General features: G+C 48.1%; 1 protein-coding gene across 2 annotated transcripts in view; it reads left to right on the top strand.

The window, feature by feature from the left end:
• The window catches only part of TYK2 (tyrosine kinase 2), an 841,948-nt gene that overhangs the window by 540,665 nt on the left and 279,393 nt on the right, over nucleotides 1-21,890 (top strand). For both annotated transcript variants that reach the window (XM_086959057.1, XM_086959053.1), the window contains exon 11: nucleotides 2,360-2,457. In XM_086959057.1, coding sequence (XP_086815183.1) covers nucleotides 2,360-2,457 — 98 coding nt within the window. The remainder of the gene's footprint in view (nucleotides 1-2,359; nucleotides 2,458-21,890) is intronic.

The following is a 21,890-nucleotide window of genomic DNA, read 5'->3' as shown; positions in this document are numbered from 1 at the left end:
ACATACGGCAGTATCTGGGTGCGACCATAAACACTCTGGCGGCCACTGCGCAGCCGAATTCAGTGAGAGTCGACAGCATTCAGTCGCTGATCCAAAGATTCAGACCTCAGCACTCGCTTCCAGCAAGAGTGTTCATGCAGTTGATAGGCATGATGGCCTCCTGCATCTCCATAGTCCCACACGCGAGACTACATATGCGTCCGCTTCAGGAGTGCTTAGCACGTCAGTGGACTCAGGCTCACGGGCAGTTGAAAGACCTAGTGTTGGTGAGCGGTCGGGCATACAACTCTCTGCATTGGTGGAATCCACAAAACCTTTTCAAGGGCCGACCGTTTCAAGAGCCTGTGCCGCAGATCATCCTGACGACGGACGCTTCTCTCCAGGGATGGGGAGCGCATGTACTCCAATACACAGTGCAAGGACTATGGACGCTACAGCAGAAGAAGATGCACATCAATGTGCTAGAACTGATGGCGATCTTCATGGCCTTAAAGGCATTCAAAGTACATCTGTGCAACAAGGTCGTGTTGATCCGGACGGACAACATGACGGCCATGTACTACATTCAGAAACAGGGGGGAACACACTCTCCGCAGCTGTCTCATCTGGCTCAGAGCATGTGGAAGTGGGCCATTCAGAGGAACATCTTCCTCATGGCAGAACACCTCCCGGGCAAGGACAATCAGATGGCGGACCTGCTCAGCAGGCACAGCCACCAAATGCACGAGTGGGAGATACATCCATCAGTACTCCAGCCGTACTTCCAAAGATGGGGTCATCCAGAGATAGACCTGTTCGCCACAAGGGAGAACGCAAAATGCCAAAGCTTCGCCGCCAGGTTCCCACACCCGCAATCGCAGGGCAATGCGATATGGATGAACTGGTCAGGCAAATTTGCGTACGCTTTTCCCCCAGCACCCCTGATACCGCTGGTGGCGCCCAAGCTCAGGCAGCACTCGATGACTCTCATCCTGGTTGCTCCAACGTGGGCTCGCCAACCATGGTACACCACGTTTCTGGAACTTTCCGTGGTACCGCATCAAAGGCTTCATCTCACGCCCAGCCTTCTGACGCAGAGCCATGGCGACATTCAGCACCCAGATCCGCAACAACTCAACCTGGCGATCTGGCTCCTGAGGTCCTAGAGTTTGGCACCTTAACCTTCCTCCCAATTGCATGGACATCATTCGGGAGGCAAGAAAGCCCACTACTAGAGCATGTTATGCGGCCAAATGGAAGCGGTTTGTCATTTATTGCGCAAACCACAACATTAATCCACTAGATGCTTCCATTCAGAACATCATCTGTTACCTGTTCCATCTGTACCAGTGTAATTTGGCATATACTTCCATCCGCATTCACCTGTCTGCTTTCTCCGGATTAAGATGTCCACCACATTAATACGCGTTTATTGGGAGATTACATTTTTCCCCTAAATCTCCCTCTTATTTGTTTCAAAATGTTGGCATTTGAGCAATGACACTCACTCTCAACCTCCCTGGATGTACCCACATCTCCCCCACCTCCAAAATATCCACTGGCTCCCCCCACACAAACGTGCTCAGTTCACAATACTCACCCACACAGAGGGTTGCCATCTTTCCAAGCGAATATTACCAGCCCTTTGTTGATATTGTCAATATATCAATACATCTTTAGTTGTATGATTAATAACAACCATTTACAATGCAATAGGTCTCGCATTATTAAAGTTTGCATCAGTGCGTAAACAAGCACTTTGTACTTATAGTCCATGCTTATGATTGCAGGTTTTAAAAACAAATGAATAAAAGACATTGTCATTTACAATGCCAATAGCTCAAACTTTAATAATGCGAGACCTATTGCATTGTAAATGCTTGTTTATTATGTTATGTAATGTATACTATGTATACTTGTTGGGAATGTTGTTGGTTCACACGTTCACCTTGAAGGCACAGAAAAAATGGGTGCAACAGAAGTCAGCACGCCAATGAGGTCCTCTTACGGCTCAAGTGGCATCACACGAAGTCTCACACGAAGTCGCGTGCAGAGCTGACACATTGTGATGTCCTCGTTGACGTGGGCGAGATATGGAGAAAAGTTTCTTTGGAGTGGTGTGCATTGGGGTAATTCATAAGGTGAGGAATCCACAGGCAAATACTGACAACTGGTAGCTAAAAACTGGACAATTATAATTAGACCTGTGAATCATGGCACAAACAACATCTCTTTCCGTTTTTGTGCCTGCTGGCAGGGCACTTTCACAAACTGCTTCCAATTGCATTCGCTGCAGGACTTCCAGAAATCCGTTGAATTAGAATTGCTGCAGTTTCTTATCAAATAGTCCTCAATTTCCAATGTCTGTTTTTACTTTCAGAAATGTCGAACCTGATAATCACAAGAAAGCCCAAGGATAGTTCAGTGAACATGAGCCAGCTGAGCTTCCATCAGATCCGCAAGAATGAGATCACTCAGGTCAGTGTTACTCTTCGTTTGTTGCTGACTTGGTCATGTACCTGGAGGTGTCCACTGAGAGGGTGCCCCTCATGGTTTGTTCACTCTGTGGGCATGTTTCTAAGTGTTAGGAGGCATCTGTGACATTATGGATGCATTGAAGGCAGGGATGTAACCAGGAAGAGACATGGGCTCTCTCCCAAACACATAGTGTGTTAACTGGGAAGTAAGATTTGTGTCTGCCATCTCATGGTGAATATAAAGCACAAGAAAGTATGTGTGTAACATAATTGTTGACACCACCAGAATTGTGGCCTGGAACTCTATTATGGTGGTGTTTAATGTGGGTAAATGTCTTCTGCAGCATACTTGTCACACGTCAATCAGTCAGCATAAAAATGTGCTTCTGACTCTCACACTTTCTCACCCTATACACCGCTAAGCAATGCGTCCCATAACCGAAAACCCGCACCTTGATGATCATCATGCATGACATATAAACATTTCCCACACAGCTCAAGGCAAAACCAACACACTTCCAACCATACACCCACACAGTTTTGTGTGCGGCTCAGTGGCAGCTGGTGATCCTTGAAAGTGGTGAGGCTTAATACTTGCCACAGTTTCACCTTGTTTTCAAAATTTGCCTTGGGTAACCTCACACAAATTTCCCAAAGACAATAAAAGTAAATACAAACGTATGGCACCACTGTAGGCCTGATTGGACATAGATAGTAAGGATGGATAAAGAAAGTCGCGGATTAATCATTGGGTGTGCAATAAAATAAACTTTCCATGAACAGTCTTGTTTGCAAAAATAAAGATCCTGAGGCAGATGTAGGTACAAGCAGACTTTATTCTGTCACCATCTCTCCGAGACTGCCAGAGGAATGCCAACATTCTAAGGCAAGCTCTGGCAGAACATACCAAAGAGGGAGGGGGAAACACATGGCAGAACATACCAAGATAAAGGAAAGGCAAGATTCCAATATAATATTTCACAAGCTTGGACTGGAGAGTTCACAGAAATGTGTGAATTATTAAATACAAGGGGATTAAATCATCCGAGCCTGTGGTGGCATGTGTAGAAGGAAGTGTGGCATGTTGGATGTAGAAGGGGGTCTAAGTCTGACCAGGTTTGATTTCAGAATTTATAAATGTGCATGCAAATGTGATATATCCTTAATTATGAGATTAGTGATGCAGCCATAGAATGACATAACTCTATAGTCTCTCACCATTGTTTATTATTTGATCAACAATGTATTCATGTAGGTATAAGATGCTTCTACATTCTAAATTTGATAGTACCTAGTTACATGTGTGCATTTTAGTATATACATGCATCAGTATATATGCTCTGTTGCTTTGCAAACTTATGTTTTCCTCTTCACCATAATGATCTGAAAACAGTTTCCTCTGCACTAATTGTTTTTTGCTAGGAATACTGTCGAGAACTGTTAGATGTGCAGTGGATTTTCATACATGTATGCTGTATTTAATCATATATACCTGTGACCCTTTGTTTCTGATAATCTTTTTTGAGTATAATGAAAGATCTTCTGAGTGGTGTGGAAGGACCAAAGGTAGCTTTTGTACTGTTCCTCTTTAATATGAATTAGTGAATTGGGCCTGGTCTGAATAGAGGGGAAAGTTTATGCGGCCAGATGTGAGGCCTGAGGTGCGCAAGAACCCTAATATGTATTTGAAATTTAACCACAGGGTAGTGTAATAACTTAATTATTTTATGAATTTAGTAGTAATCATTTACTGTCATTCCATCAAATGTTGAAAGTTTTTAAACTATACTAACAAAAATCAGGGATTGAAGGGCATTTTTCTGGCTGCTGTCTTAATCTTTGAGGTTTTAAGACTACTCATGCCAAAGGCAGCAGAAACTTCTCCATTTTAAAGAATTCTCTCACTTATATGTACTATACATGAAACACAAGAAACATTGCCAATAACCACAGGAGGACTAATCTTTCTCACGCTGAGACGCACAATGCCACAGCGTCTTCTAACACTTCTTAGTTTTGTGGGGTTTCATTAGTTTTCTGGGTATGACAAACTAGTGATGTAATCATCTTTAATCAATGGTTGAACTGCAAACAGGGAAATGTCCCTCTTCGGAACGTGTTTTGATGTCCGTGTTTCCCTTATACTAATGTGTTTACTCATTGAAGTAAACAATTTCAGAAACAACGAGGACTCACAAGGCCTTTTGTGAACCATTGTGCCGGCTTCTCTAAAGTTGGACGGCTAGACATCGTGTGATATATCTTTTTGTGCCACCTAGCAGCCATGCATATTTAAGCATAATCGGAGCTGCAATAGCTTAAAGATTCATATAGCCATCTTGAGTTCTGGTCATATGTTGGGAGGTAGCTTTGATGAAGAACAACAGAAAACAAGCTTTAGTAAAGCTAATAAGTCTCACCTTAACCCCTTCCGTGCTCATGACAAGCTGAGCTCGTCATGAGTTGCGCCGCTCACATGCTCATGACGAGCTCAGCTCGTCATGTAACGCGGCTTTTTGAAAAAAGCGGCACAGCGCAAAAATAAACGCCGCACGCATGTGGTTAAAACTGAGAGTTGACCCATTGACTTTGACAATGGATGGTTGGTTTTAGCATGTGATAAGCTCATGAGTGCACATCCTTCACAATGCATAGCTCACACATGTGTGCAATCGGAGCACTTATTATTGTTTGCTCCACAATGGTCACCATATCATGATAAATGTACAACCTAGCAAGCACCAGCCATTTTACATTAGATTTCTGCAATGGGGGGATCCCAGTCAGCCGATGGCGCAGGAAAATAAGGTGACAGGAGGTGGGAACGGAAATAGTGAGAGGGGAAAGCAGAGAGAGACCTTAAGATGAGCAGTGAATCAAGAACAACAGGAGAACGGGCAAGCAGCATAGTTAAGGAGGGGGCATTAAAAAAAGATTGAGAGAGGATGAGTGGAACGTATAGGATAGGGGAGCTTTAAGAGGCATGTGATATGGAGAGGGAGGATGATGGGCAGAGGCATAAGTTAAGAGTAGGTGGAGGGTAAGGTAGACGGGCTTTTAGCGGGTAAAATAGGAAGAGAGAGCTGCAGCAGAAGATAACCTCATCTTTCCTCTGCTATCAAAGCGGTAAGATGTGCTATTCTAAAGCTGAGTTGTTGGGTCTTCAGCACCCCACTTGCTCATGTGTTAGACGCAATCCTGCCCATATACGATACCCCCTAACACATCCCTCTCAACTCTGCTCCACTACAAAAACTAAACCCAAACCCCCCCAGACCCACTCTTTCAGGATAGGTCACCTTAATGTCAGATCTATGCATAAGCATCACGCCGAAATTTTTGACCTTCTAACTGACCACTCTCTCGATGCCCTGTTTATGACTGAGACATGGCTTCTTGACTGAATGGACTCGGTCTGTAACTTGGCGACCCCCACGGGATATACTATTCACACGGTGAATAGGAGCACGAGAGGGGGGGGGGTTGGCGCTTATAATCAAATCTCATCTTGATTGCCAACTTATCAAAGTGGATATTAAAGGCAGTGAAAGCGCTCGCTTCTCGATCAAAGTTAACCCACAGTTCTGCGCCACTGGCCTTCTGATTTATAGACCCCCTGGCGCAGACGCCCCTTTCATTAATTCACTCTTACAGTATCTGGACACTAACATTCTCAAAACGGCTAACTTTACGATCATAGGTGATCTCAATCTACATCTTGACAGGGACACCGAGCCCAAAATTGCCACCTTTCTAGCGGATCTTGCGGCCTTCCAACTTAATCAACTTGTAAGTGGCCCCACCCATAGAGCGGGACACCTTCTTGATCCTATTTTTTCCAACATCACAAGTGGTTCCGCAGGCCCGCCAATCCCTATGACCTGGACCGATCACCACTTAGTAACTCTGTCTTTCCCTTGTAACTTGAGACCTGCAGCGGTGCCTACTCCATTAGTTCAGAAACGGCCATGGAGAAAACTTCGTCTTGAAGACCTACACAATCTCTTGGTATTAAATACCCCAGCCCCTAGTGAAGATCTGGATGTAGGATATGACCAGTTTTGCCTATGGATCACCCAGGCACTTGACACCTTGATCCCTGCCAGATGTACCAAGGCCCGCACCCATACTGCTAGCCCTTGGTATAATTTCGAACTAGCAACTTTGAAAAAGGAATGCAAAAAGGCAGAGAGGGGTTGGAGGAAAAACTACGATGCTAATCTTAAACAGGATTATGTCCTGCTCCAAAAAACTTACCATCGTAAGGTTTGCAGAACAAGAGCGGCATACTATGCCAGTGAAATCAGTAACGGCTCCAATACCTCGAAAGCTGTATTTAAAATTTTGAAAGACCTCACTGCAAAAAAAATCTGTTAATACCACTACCATTTCTCCTGACCTCTGCAATAATATGGCGAATTTTTTCACCAATAAGATCAAGAAAATTTTTGACACCTTTCCAAAAGGCCCGCAGCTTTTGGCCATTTCTGACCCTACCAGGCCCTCTCTCTCCTCCCTTCCTTCACTCGAGCGAGAGAGCTTCCTAAAAATCTGCAAAAAGATTAAATCTGGCTCCCCGGCAGACCCCCTAAAACCGGATACCTTCTGTGAAGCCCACGAATTTATCACTGAACACATCCGAGACATCATCAATCTGTCTCTTTCCACCGCCAAAGTTCCCTCCAAATGGAAGCAGGCCTGGGTTTCCCCCATCCTAAAAAAACCCACTTTAGACCCCTCGCTTCCTGAGAACTTCAGGCCCATCTCCTTGCTTCCCTGGCCTGCCAAAATCATCGAGGCACATGTCAACAACATTCTGTTCGACTTCCTCCTTACCAATAACATCCTGGATGACTCCCAACACGGGTTTAGAGCTGGTCATAGCACCGAGACCGCCTTGCTCAGTGTTTCAGAGGATCTACGTACCATCCTTGACACCGGCGGTACGGCAGCACTGGTCCTGTTGGACCTTAGTGCTGCCTTCGATACGGTGTCACACGAGGCCCTCTTGACGAGATTGGAGGAAACTGGAATCACAGGGACAGCCTTGGGTTGGTTTAGAGACTTCCTTTCCAACAGGTCTTTTAGAGTCTCTACCCCCCCTTACATCTCTGAGGAACATAACATTGGACAGGGAGTGCCGCAAGGCTCTTCCCTGAGCCCCACCCTGTTCAATGTATATGTCCGCCCTCTGGCGGAGGTGGCTAGAAGAAACGGACTTGCACTGGTATCCTAATGCAGATGATACCCAGTTGGTGGTGGCTCTTAATGACAACAGTGGTCTGGAGGCTCATCACTTTAAACAGACACTCACTGACATCACCAACTGGATGATGGCGAATTTCCTTCAATTAAACGCCGGGAAAACTGAGATACTGCTCTTGGGGAAAAACACTTCGTCCTGGGGTGACAACTGGTGGCCTGATGTCCTAGGCCCACCCCCTATGCCAAAGGAATGCGTCAATAATCTGGGAGTCTGGGTGGACTCTGCTCTAAAGTTCACTCACCACACTAAAAAAGTAGCTGCCACGTGCTTTGGCATCTTGCGTAACATCAGGCCCATTTTGAAGTTCTTCGACTGCTGCACTCGCCAGTTAATTGTCCAGGCGACCATCCTTTCCAGACTGGACTATGCTAACTCTCTCTTATTGGGGGCAAATCTGGCTGAAATTACCAGACTGCAGAGAGTCCAGAATGCGGCTGCCAGGGCTCTGGTAGGTCTCCCTCGCCATTCTTCGGTATCTGGAGCCTTGGAAAAACTGCACTGGCTCCCGGTGGGCAAAAGGATCCAGTTTAAGGCACTGTGCTTAGCCTTTAAAATTCTTAAAACTGCCTCTCCCCCAATGTTGCGCCCGCTTTTGTCAGAGTACATCCCTAGAAGATCGCTTCGCTCTGAGGGGCAACATCTTGCGATCGTCCCCCGCTCTAAACTGGCCAGAGTAGGCGGCCGATCCTTCAGCTTTCTGGCTGCCAAGTTATGGAATAGCCTGCCAGAAGCTATCCGCGGGATACAGGACCTCTTAGCCTTCAGAAAGGCTGTCAAAACTCATCTTTTTCAATAACTGTTTCACCTTCGGCGCCTCTATCTCTCTGTAAACTGTCTGTTCGCAGCGCCGGGACGCCCCTTGGCTGGGGCAGCCGTGCGCTATACAAATCACCATAACATTAACATTAACATTAACATTTAATTGCATGGTGCAGAATCGCATTTGCCATTACTCCGAATACAATGTTGCTCCACTTTGCAATAATGTGCTTGTTTACGTTCTTAACAAATATCCTTAGCACACTTCTGTCAACTCTCAATGCACTGAAGCGGGCAATATTATATTGGAATGTGTCTGTTCTGGTCTTACCTGCAGTATACAACTACTCACTGTTAGGTTTAATTTAGTAGGCATATTCAAATTGTTAAACATGCGCCAACTTCTAAAATGAAAGTTTGAATATCTACAAAAGCTACTTTTAGTACTAATCACCCTCTTGAATAATGTACTTGTCTTGAGTGTAATAACCAGGAATAGGATGCCATTCTGCCTTGTACCACACTTATTTAGTCAAAGCATGATGACTCGTGTAGGAAGGTACATCCTGACTATGGTTGCCCCCAACTTTTTGCCCTGTGTTTTAGCTGGTTTTGGACATAGTCGACCTGGGACCCTGCCAATCAGGACCCCAGGCCTACTGCTCTCTCTTTAAAATGGATTCCATGTACCCTAGGTACATTTCCAATTGGTACTGGGCCACCTTATCAGACCCTGTAACTCAGGGCATAGGTGTACCCAGGGCTGCCAGGGGCTGCAGCATGTATTATGCCACCCCTGGCTGGCCTCCTAAATTTGACACAACTGGCTGCATGACAGCTGGGGCAAAGTCGTGTAATCACCCTTTGCTGTAGGTGTAGTATACCTATACCTAACCCTAAAATGGACACACAGATTCCTATCAGTCACTCCTATGGCAGGCCTTGACAATCCTGAAGGCAGAGTGCTTGGAATCGTGTGAGATGGTGCTCTGGCATGAGCTGAGCCTGTCTGCAGCTTGCGGAACCAAGTCCTAATAGCTGTTCCATGATATCGCATACCATATACTCTTAAGTGCATTATAATCCTCGCGGTTAAATGCTAACTTTGGTATTGCTTTATCAAAACATGTCGAGTAAGGTGTCATACGAATTGGAATACTAACCCCTCGCCAATTCTGGCGACGGGGTTAGCATTCCACCCTTCTAGAGGGACACGACATGTATGTAACTGTGAACCCCGGTTAAAGTTAACTGAAGCCTCAGCTCCACAAAATGGATGCTGCCACCACAGACACGAGTCTGACCTCCTGCTGCTGGGAGTCCTTCCAGCGAGGGAGGCCTGGACAAAGGGTTTCCTGTCCGGGGCGGTGCTAGCACCGTCCCAGACATGGTTTTGTGTATCCTGGGTAGGCAGGGCTTTTCAGGAAGGTGACTGCTGAGTGGCACCCCGGTGCTCACTACGCATAGGCCAGTCAGAACCAGTTCCAGGGGCACACCAGCCCCTGGCCTGGGGAAGTCCGGCAGGGGAGAGGGGTGTAACCACCCCCCTCCTGGTCCCACCCATAGGCAGGACCTAGTCACCGGGTCAGCCCCCTTTTTTAGTATAAAGATAGGAGCGGGCCCCCTGTTCAAATTAGATCATCTTTGGAATCAAGATACCACTTTCTTCGAAAGGACTTCACGATTTCTTCTTCAAGATTCTCCCTTGTGGCTAAGGAGTAGTCACCCTGCATCCGCAGGCACCATCCTAAAGAACACTGCGGTCTGCTGCAAGTCCTTCATCACGAATCCGACGACCCAGCTCGACGAGACCCGGCTTCCCTGGCCCCTCTGACCTCTACTCACCTCTACAGCCCAGCTGAGAACCGTGAGTGCGACGAGACCTCAAGGGACCGACGATCGCCAAGACTGCACGACATCTTTACTGCAAGCCCACCGTGTCCTCCACTGGTGAGTGCTTTGGGGTCCGAGAAGCCCCGACCCTGCGCAGCTCCAGCACCCAAGATCAGCCCCCCTGCATCTCCACGATCTGCGTGGGGCCCTTCTGCTGTTTGCTGTGCACCGCGTTGTTTGGCTACTAGCCGGCTGGCTTGTGGCCCTCTGAACGACGCCCAACGACTTCACGACTGCTGGTCTGGTTGCTCCAGGCTGGCCTTTGCTTCCTTCTTCAAGAGAGGCACCCCGGACCCTCCTGGTCCACTCCAGACGCCATTTTAGGTCCACCGCGTGGGCTTGAATTTGCCAAGGCTTTGTTGCCCAATCCTGGGTCCAGCGACGCCGACAGCTTCTATCTTCGTGGGACAGCTCGATCCTCCATCCTGGTCGCCGACAACGCCTCCTGGTCCGTGAGATCTTCGAGTCAAGCGTCACCCACTCACCTAGTCGAGGTGGCTACCATCCGGTGCCCTCCTGGTGCCCACTGACTACTGGCTAGTAGTCTCGAACTTGGTCCCCTCTGCTTTCAGGTGTCATCTATCTTCAAGATCCAGGCTTGGATCCGACTGAACTTTCTTCACTGGTCACCGGCCAGCATCTTTTCTTCCGGCTCCTGGTCCGTCTACGAGGATTCCCGACGTCTTTTCAGACCTATGCAGCTGCAGCCCCTGGGCTAGGTAACTTCGGCATTTCGGTGCCCCAGCATAGCCTCACTATCCAAGGGTCAGAATCTACTTTCGTTTTCTCCCTACCAGGTCGGGTTCGCCCGAGAACACTAACTTTCTAATTCCTAGCTACCATAGACTTTTGTCCCGCATCTCGCGTGAGAGTGCACACACTGCACCCGAGTCCCCTAGGCCTCCTAGACATAATCTAACGATTCCCTAGTCAAGTCCTAGCGATTCCAAAAGCTATTAGTACTGTACTTACCTGCTAGGAATTTCGCATTCCACTTTCAGAGTATATGGTTTTCCGTGCCCCTCGGGCATTTGTATATACTGTGCTAACTTAAGTATTTTTGTAAGAGTTTTGGTTTGTGCTTAGTACCCTGTCCTCATAAAGAGTACAGGGCTGTTGTGATCTTTAAATAAATAACTGTTTATTTTCATAACACTTGTGTGGTGTCCTTTCACTTGGTATTCAAGGGGTATATGTGTGGTAAACAGCTGGCTTAACGCGCCCTCTCGAGTCTTTAGCCTTAGACTGCTCGTATCCACGCTACTAGGATAGCTGGTCTATAAGGTTGACTTACAACCAATCATCAATAAGGGTTGCTGGACTGATACATAGTGTTCACTAGAATAGTGAGCACTGCATATCAGGCCACCTTCTCACATTGGTGAGCAGCGGTTGGGATTTGAGCTTGCTGTTGTTTTACCACACGTATCCTAAGAATATCTTGTTGAAAGATCACATAAAGGACTGTTAGGTACATATAACTAAAGCTTAGAATACTCTGAGTTCTACTGAACCAGCTGTTGTAGCTCCTCAAGGCTTAGCACACCTTGGCTGCAACTCTTAGCAAGGGATCAGTAGGTAAACACATAGTGTAGGTAGGTGCATCACTTACACCACACTAGAATCAGCATGTCAGACAAAGGAGGAAACTCTGAGTATCCCCTTGTGTCAGTGGACCTTCCACAGGTCACTTCTAAATATGCTGCTCTTAGCTTCCATGAGATGAGACAAGTGTGTACTCTCAGGAAACTAAAACAGGGGTCTAACCCCACCACTTCCTTTCTGATTGGTCTCTTAGAGGCTTATGATGCCAGTAGGGCTGGTAACCCAGACCCTTCTAATCCAGAAGGAAGTTTGCCCTCCTTACAGGGTCCCTTTGATATCCATCCCCTCCATGAGGCAGATGATGCTGAGGAGGAGGATGAGTTGTCTGGGGATGAGGCAGATAAGGGACAGGTAGAGGTCAGTAGACTAACCCGGACCAACTTAAGCAGACATGAGAGGGACTCTAGGGGAGCCCTGGGGCCACTCTCAGGTCAGCTTAACATTGGGAATGGACGAGTTAGGTCTCTATCTAGAGGCTCTAACAGATCCCTTCATACCAATGGCTCTCAACGTTCCTCTCAAAGGGGAATGACATCTCCCCAGAGGAGAGTGTATGAGGCAAAGGAAAAGGCAGCCAATCTGAGGATTGAAAGGGAAGAACTTGCCCTGGCCAAAGAAAGGCTTGCCTTTGCTAGAGAGCAACAATTGAGTGGGGCAGTCCCCACTGGTGGCAGCAATAATCCTAGCAATAGGGAAAGGAGTTTTGATAAAAAGCACCTGAATAAGATAGTGCCCCCCTTTAAAGAAGGGGATGACATCCACAAATGGATTACTGCTTTGGAGAGAGCCTGCACTGTGCAGGGTGTTCCCCAAAGTCAGTGGGCAGCTATCTTGTGGCTCTCCTTTGATGGTAAAGGTAGAGATAAGCTCCTCACCACAAGGGTGGAGGATGCTAACAATTACCAAATCTTGAAGAATACACTGGTTGATGGGTTTGGTTTAACCACTGAACAATACAGGATGCTGTTCAGAGACACCCAGAAAACTCAGTCTCAAGATTGGACTGACTTTGTTGATTGTGCCACTAAGGCTTTTGAAGGCTGGCTACTGGGTAGTAAGGTTACTGATTTTAAAGGATTGTATAATCTAATTATGAGGGAGCAAATCTTAAATAATTGTCAGAACCAGTTATTACATCAGCACCTGGTAGACTCTGATCTGACCTCTCCACAGGAATTGGGTAAGAGGGCAGACAAATGGGTCAGAACCAGGGTTAGGCCTAAAAACCAGGGTGGTGACCAGAAAAAGGAATCAACCAAGCCTCAAGAGAAGGGTGGGGATAAATCCTCAGAGAAGACTTCCCAAGGGCCCCAAAACTCCAACAAGGGTGGTGGGTCCCAGAACACTCCTTCAGAACAAAAGAAACCTTATTGCCATACCTGTAAACAGGTGGGTCATTACAAAAGTGATGTCAGTTGCCCTAAAAATGGTAATAAGGGAAACATACCCCCAGGTAATACTCCTAAACCTCCTGTTACCACTAGTGGTAATCCCCCAGGTGGTGGGAGTGCCCCCAAGAATGTGGTGGGCATTACTTTGGGCAATCAGGAGGACTATGGCCTAGCCAGGTTCCCTGACCACACTCTTGTCTGTGAGACTGGCATGGGGTTTGCCAACTTCACTACTGGACCCCACATTTTGGGAAAGTATAGACAAGAAGTTTTAGTGAATGGTCGGAAAGTTGAGGCATTCAGAGACACAGGGGCCAGCCTCACCATGGTGAGTGACCATCTGGTCCCCTCTGCTCAACTGACCCCTGGTTTTACTTATCAGGTGACAGACATTCATGGAGTGAAGAGAAGGCATCCCATGGCAGTAGTCAAGCTCAGTTGGGGTAATGTCACAGGGCCCATGAGAGTGGCAGTGACAGATAACCTACCTGTAGATTGCTTACTGGGGAATGACCTGGAACTCTCAGCATGGGCTGAGGTGGAGCAAGAAACTCACTCCAGAATGATAGGCCTATCCAGACAGGTTAGTGGGGCAGTAATAGATACAGCCCCAGTCCAAGCACCATTCCTCCCTGAAAAGGTTGGAAGGGCAGTGGTAGCCACTGCCCAGGCTCAGACAGACTTTCCAGAACAGGATAGGAGGGCTGTGACAGTCACAGCCCAAACACAGACTGAGTGCCCTCCTGAAAAGGTTGAAATGGTCTCAGCCTCTACTCAAACAGATAGTGAGGTTGTGAAGCCTGAAACAATGGATCACTCCACTCAAACAGAGAGCATTGAGGAGGAAGAAGAGTCTTCCCCCTCCCAGACACTAGGTGAGAGCCAGCCTCCTCAGGGAACTGACTCTACCCCTGTTGAAGGAACTGCCCCAGAGGTAGTCAGGCCTAGCCTGGCAGAGCCCCTGATGGCAGTGGACCCTTCCCAGGTGGGACCCAGTCTGGAGCAGGTAACCTGCACCTCTCTACCCTGCCTCAGTCAGCCCAGGGCTGTGGAGGTCAGGGAGGCCAGTGGTGGACCCAAAAGGGCCCCCTGTCCAAAAGAACCCCTTAATCAACAGATTAGGATCACTGAAGCTGGTAAACCTAGCCAAGTGAAAATAGAACAGACTCCTGAGGGATCCCCCTTAAAAGTAGTTAGGGAACTCCCACAGCTGGACACTGGTGGGCACAGCCAAACATGGGGCCTAAAAACCCCAGACCTGACCTGTACCTCCAGTAAGCCAAACAGAGGGACTCAGCCTCCAGCTTTAGGTAGCCAGAGGCTGACCCTGAGAGCTCAGTGCATCTCAGCTAAAGAAAGAAAGGCACACATGATGGATGGTGATTGGAGGAAGTTGAGCCCAAAGGTAGAGGAGCCTCACTTCAGTACTCCAACCCAGCATCAGCCTTCTTCTTTCCCAAGACACACCAGAAACAGAGATTCCCTATGGTGGAGACCCTCAGATACCCTTAGGGTGAGGGGTTGCCTAGTGGACCATGACACAGGGGGAAACCAAGCCAGAGCTGGTCCTTCCTTATATGGCCACTTAGGTAATAGAGGCTTACCTGGGCAAGGATAGCCTTATCTCCTTTCGTTTGGGGGGGGGTTGTGTAGGAAGGTACATCCTGACTATGGTTGCCCCCAACTTTTTGCCCTGTGTTTTAGCTGGTTTTGGACATAGTCGACCTGGGACCCTGCCAATCAGGACCCCAGGCCTACTGCTCTCTCTTTAAAATGGATTCCATGTACCCTAGGTACATTTCCAATTGGTACTGGGCCACCTTATCAGACCCTGTAACTCAGGGCATAGGTGTACCCAGGGCTGCCAGGGGCTGCAGCATGTATTATGCCACCCCTGGCTGGCCTCCTAAATTTGACACAACTGGCTGCATGACAGCTGGGGCAAAGTCGTGTAATCACCCTTTGCTGTAGGTGTAGTATACCTATACCTAACCCTAAAATGGACACACAGATTCCTATCAGTCACTCCTATGGCAGGCCTTGACAATCCTGAAGGCAGAGTGCTTGGAATCGTGTGAGATGGTGCTCTGGCATGAGCTGAGCCTGTCTGCAGCTTGCGGAACCAAGTCCTAATAGCTGTTCCATGATATCGCATACCATATACTCTTAAGTGCATTATAATCCTCGCGGTTAAATGCTAACTTTGGTATTGCTTTATCAAAACATGTCGAGTAAGGTGTCATACGAATTGGAATACTAACCCCTCGCCAATTCTGGCGACGGGGTTAGCATTCCACCCTTCTAGAGGGACACGACATGTATGTAACTGTGAACCCCGGTTAAAGTTAACTGAAGCCTCAGCTCCACAAAATGGATGCTGCCACCACAGACACGAGTCTGACCTCCTGCTGCTGGGAGTCCTTCCAGCGAGGGAGGCCTGGACAAAGGGTTTCCTGTCCGGGGCGGTGCTAGCACCGTCCCAGACATGGTTTTGTGTATCCTGGGTAGGCAGGGCTTTTCAGGAAGGTGACTGCTGAGTGGCACCCCGGTGCTCACTACGCATAGGCCAGTCAGAACCAGTTCCAGGGGCACACCAGCCCCTGGCCTGGGGAAGTCCGGCAGGGGAGAGGGGTGTAACCACCCCCCTCCTGGTCCCACCCATAGGCAGGACCTAGTCACCGGGTCAGCCCCCTTTTTTAGTATAAAGATAGGAGCGGGCCCCCTGTTCAAATTAGATCATCTTTGGAATCAAGATACCACTTTCTTCGAAAGGACTTCACGATTTCTTCTTCAAGATTCTCCCTTGTGGCTAAGGAGTAGTCACCCTGCATCCGCAGGCACCATCCTAAAGAACACTGCGGTCTGCTGCAAGTCCTTCATCACGAATCCGACGACCCAGCTCGACGAGACCCGGCTTCCCTGGCCCCTCTGACCTCTACTCACCTCTACAGCCCAGCTGAGAACCGTGAGTGCGACGAGACCTCAAGGGACCGACGATCGCCAAGACTGCACGACATCTTTACTGCAAGCCCACCGTGTCCTCCACTGGTGAGTGCTTTGGGGTCCGAGAAGCCCCGACCCTGCGCAGCTCCAGCACCCAAGATCAGCCCCCCTGCATCTCCACGATCTGCGTGGGGCCCTTCTGCTGTTTGCTGTGCACCGCGTTGTTTGGCTACTAGCCGGCTGGCTTGTGGCCCTCTGAACGACGCCCAACGACTTCACGACTGCTGGTCTGGTTGCTCCAGGCTGGCCTTTGCTTCCTTCTTCAAGAGAGGCACCCCGGACCCTCCTGGTCCACTCCAGACGCCATTTTAGGTCCACCGCGTGGGCTTGAATTTGCCAAGGCTTTGTTGCCCAATCCTGGGTCCAGCGACGCCGACAGCTTCTATCTTCGTGGGACAGCTCGATCCTCCATCCTGGTCGCCGACAACGCCTCCTGGTCCGTGAGATCTTCGAGTCAAGCGTCACCCACTCACCTAGTCGAGGTGGCTACCATCCGGTGCCCTCCTGGTGCCCACTGACTACTGGCTAGTAGTCTCGAACTTGGTCCCCTCTGCTTTCAGGTGTCATCTATCTTCAAGATCCAGGCTTGGATCCGACTGAACTTTCTTCACTGGTCACCGGCCAGCATCTTTTCTTCCGGCTCCTGGTCCGTCTACGAGGATTCCCGACGTCTTTTCAGACCTATGCAGCTGCAGCCCCTGGGCTAGGTAACTTCGGCATTTCGGTGCCCCAGCATAGCCTCACTATCCAAGGGTCAGAATCTACTTTCGTTTTCTCCCTACCAGGTCGGGTTCGCCCGAGAACACTAACTTTCTAATTCCTAGCTACCATAGACTTTTGTCCCGCATCTCGCGTGAGAGTGCACACACTGCACCCGAGTCCCCTAGGCCTCCTAGACATAATCTAACGATTCCCTAGTCAAGTCCTAGCGATTCCAAAAGCTATTAGTACTGTACTTACCTGCTAGGAATTTCGCATTCCACTTTCAGAGTATATGGTTTTCCGTGCCCCTCGGGCATTTGTATATACTGTGCTAACTTAAGTATTTTTGTAAGAGTTTTGGTTTGTGCTTAGTACCCTGTCCTCATAAAGAGTACAGGGCTGTTGTGATCTTTAAATAAATAACTGTTTATTTTCATAACACTTGTGTGGTGTCCTTTCACTTGGTATTCAAGGGGTATATGTGTGGTAAACAGCTGGCTTAACGCGCCCTCTCGAGTCTTTAGCCTTAGACTGCTCGTATCCACGCTACTAGGATAGCTGGTCTATAAGGTTGACTTACAACCAATCATCAATAAGGGTTGCTGGACTGATACATAGTGTTCACTAGAATAGTGAGCACTGCATATCAGGCCACCTTCTCACAACTCGTTCCTCAATCAGTGATCATAAATGAGGTGTTTCATGATATAGCATTCACTGTAGTGATTGGATTTTACCCTACAGCCCCCACCAGACTCTGTTGATCAAAGTTGTGTCTAGTCACTGGCCAAAAGCTGCGCAGTCTTGTGGCATGTGTCGAAGAGGCTCTAATATAGTGCAGTGGTCTGGTATAGGCTAATCTGCCTAATTGCTGTCTAAACAAATTTCCATAGACATGATAGCTATCTTTAGCATATCGCTATATATGTATATATATATATATATATATATATATATATATATAAAACACAGGTATATTATCTTTACCCATTTATAATACTCCATTTACAAACCATTGGTGGATAAAAGGGTACTTGGGACTATTGGCTTTGTGAATAAAACATGCATTAGTAATGTAAACGGTGATTGAATCGAGTGCAACCGAGGAGGCTTGAACAGAACGTAAACATCTGGAACAACTAATACGTAGAGAAATAAATCAGATTCTTCATGATACCACGTTGATTAAGTATCATCAATGAGAGGGCATAACTCCTTGTAAGAGAGATACAAAATGTTTTTAAAGATGATACGCAGTTTTCAACTTGGCAGTATGCATTGTATTGGCTTCAGTAGATGAATTTGGAGTGAATATGCAACTTTCTGAAGTGTGGTCTGCACATGTGCACCCGATACAGGGTTTCCATGCCAGACACAGGCGTTAAATCCTGCAGAGAACTTTGTAGACAAATATCCTTTATTTGTGTTCTAGTGATGTTCAAAACCGATCTGGGGGAGATTCTCAAGGGCTGTTGAGAAGTACGAATGTGAGACTGCTCTCCCAATTGAAAATTTAGGAGACCGATACAGGTTTTTTAGCTGGCTATTCAGCCTGAGGCTGTGCGAATAAGAATAAAATGCTACAATTTAAATTTAAAGGGCAATAACTGTGTTAGAGTGGACAAGACAGGAGCTTAATGGTCAGGTGGTGGATAGCCAAAATCACCCTTTATATTTTAGAGTGGAGAGGAGAAATTTGCAATCTGACACTTGTACTGAGGATTGGATAGGGCAAAATTCTTTAAAAGGATACCTTGCATTCTCTTCTTTAGGAAAAAAAGCCCAAATGGTGGTGAGTGCATGGTAACTTGAGTGTATGAACCGTGGCCATCTTGGAATGTGTTTTTCTTTGAGACTTCTATGGTCACCATTGCATTGCCATGCATGTGCCTGGCGGATTTTTTTGTTTTGTTTGTTTTTTATAAAGACAAGTCATGTCAAGAAAGCCAAAAACAACAGGTGATGGACCGAATGAGGATCAATGTCACACATTCAACCCAGTCAAAAGATCTGGGTCCTAATCCATCGTTTTTTTGCACTCCACACCACCCTGGGTTAGACAATGGCGATATGCAAATCAGCTCTGACCCTGTGCCCCATGGGAACAGTTCAGTCCGAACTACAAAAGCCATGTCCTTCCCAGAACGGAATCAAGCATCCGAGGACCGGACCGGTTTCGAGGTAACACCTCTCATCAGCCCGGCTAGCTTGACTCCAGTGGTGTGGAGTGCCTGGGACCCACGTCTGGGCATCCCCAGTACACTTATAGCGAGATTGCAAAAACAACAGGTGATGGACCGAATGAGGATCAATGTCACACATTCAACCCAGTCAAAAGATCTGGGTCCTAATCCATCGTTTTTTTGCACTCCACACCACCCTGGGTTAGACAATGGCGATATGCAAATCAGCTCTGACCCTGTGCCCCATGGGAACAGTTCAGTCCGAACTACAAAAGCCATGTCCTTCCCAGAACGGAATCAAGCATCCGAGGACCGGACCGGTTTCGAGGTAACACCTCTCATCAGCCCGGCTAGCTTGACTCCAGTGGTGTGGAGTGCCTGGGACCCACGTCTGGGCATCCCCAGTACACTTATAGCGAGATTGCAAAAACAACAGGTGATGGACCGAATGAGGATCAATGTCACACATTCAACCCAGTCAAAAGATCTGGGTCCTAATCCATCGTTTTTTTGCACTCCACACCACCCTGGGTTAGACAATGGCGATATGCAAATCAGCTCTGACCCTGTGCCCCATGGGAACAGTTCAGTCCGAACTACAAAAGCCATGTCCTTCCCAGAACGGAATCAAGCATCCGAGGACCGGACCGGTTTCGAGGTAACACCTCTCATCAGCCCGGCTAGCTTGACTCCAGTGGTGTGGAGTGCCTGGGACCCACGTCTGGGCATCCCCAGTACACTTATAGCGAGATTGCAAAAACAACAGGTGATGGACCGAATGAGGATCAATGTCACACATTCAACCCAGTCAAAAGATCTGGGTCCTAATCCATCGTTTTTTTGCACTCCACACCACCCTGGGTTAGACAATGGCGATATGCAAATCAGCTCTGACCCTGTGCCCCATGGGAACAGTTCAGTCCGAACTACAAAAGCCATGTCCTTCCCAGAACGGAATCAAGCATCCGAGGACCGGACCGGTTTCGAGGTAACACCTCTCATCAGCCCGGCTAGCTTGACTCCAGTGGTGTGGAGTGCCTGGGACCCACGTCTGGGCATCCCCAGTACACTTATAGCGAGATTGCAAAAACAACAGGTGATGGACCGAATGAGGATCAATGTCACACATTCAACCCAGTCAAAAGATCTGGGTCCTAATCCATCGTTTTTTTGCACTCCACACCACCCTGGGTTAGACAATGGCGATATGCAAATCAGCTCTGACCCTGTGCCCCATGGGAACAGTTCAGTCCGAACTACAAAAGCCATGTCCTTCCCAGAACGGAATCAAGCATCCGAGGACCGGACCGGTTTCGAGGTAACACCTCTCATCAGCCCGGCTAGCTTGACTCCAGTGGTGTGGAGTGCCTGGGACCCACGTCTGGGCATCCCCAGTACACTTATAGCGAGATTGCAAAAACAACAGGTGATGGACCGAATGAGGATCAATGTCACACATTCAACCCAGTCAAAAGATCTGGGTCCTAATCCATCGTTTTTTTGCACTCCACACCACCCTGGGTTAGACAATGGCGATATGCAAATCAGCTCTGACCCTGTGCCCCATGGGAACAGTTCAGTCCGAACTACAAAAGCCATGTCCTTCCCAGAACGGAATCAAGCATCCGAGGACCGGACCGGTTTCGAGGTAACACCTCTCATCAGCCCGGCTAGCTTGACTCCAGTGGTGTGGAGTGCCTGGGACCCACGTCTGGGCATCCCCAGTACACTTATAGCGAGATTGCAAAAACAACAGGTGATGGACCGAATGAGGATCAATGTCACACATTCAACCCAGTCAAAAGATCTGGGTCCTAATCCATCGTTTTTTTGCACTCCACACCACCCTGGGTTAGACAATGGCGATATGCAAATCAGCTCTGACCCTGTGCCCCATGGGAACAGTTCAGTCCGAACTACAAAAGCCATGTCCTTCCCAGAACGGAATCAAGCATCCGAGGACCGGACCGGTTTCGAGGTAACACCTCTCATCAGCCCGGCTAGCTTGACTCCAGTGGTGTGGAGTGCCTGGGACCCACGTCTGGGCATCCCCAGTACACTTATAGCGAGATTGCAAAAACAACAGGTGATGGACCGAATGAGGATCAATGTCACACATTCAACCCAGTCAAAAGATCTGGGTCCTAATCCATCGTTTTTTTGCACTCCACACCACCCTGGGTTAGACAATGGCGATATGCAAATAAGCTCTGACCCTGTGCCCCATGGGAACAGTTCAGTCCGAACTACAAAAGCCATGTCCTTCCCAGAACGGAATCAAGCATCCGAGGACCGGACCGGTTTCGAGGTAACACCTCTCATCAGCCCGGCTAGCTTGACTCCAGTGGTGTGGAGTGCCTGGGACCCACGTCTGGGCATCCCCAGTACACTTATAGCGAGATTGCAAAAACAACAGGTGATGGACCGAATGAGGATCAATGTCACACATTCAACCCAGTCAAAAGATCTGGGTCCTAATCCATCGTTTTTTTGCACTCCACACCACCCTGGGTTAGACAATGGCGATATGCAAATCAGCTCTGACCCTGTGCCCCATGGGAACAGTTCAGTCCGAACTACAAAAGCCATGTCCTTCCCAGAACGGAATCAAGCATCCGAGGACCGGACCAGT

Source organism: Lissotriton vulgaris, chromosome 1_1, assembly GCF_964263255.1.
Source record: "Lissotriton vulgaris chromosome 1_1, aLisVul1.2, whole genome shotgun sequence".
NCBI classification, from domain to species: Eukaryota; Metazoa; Chordata; class Amphibia; order Caudata; family Salamandridae; genus Lissotriton; species Lissotriton vulgaris.
This window is presented reverse-complemented; position numbering and strand designations above follow the sequence as displayed.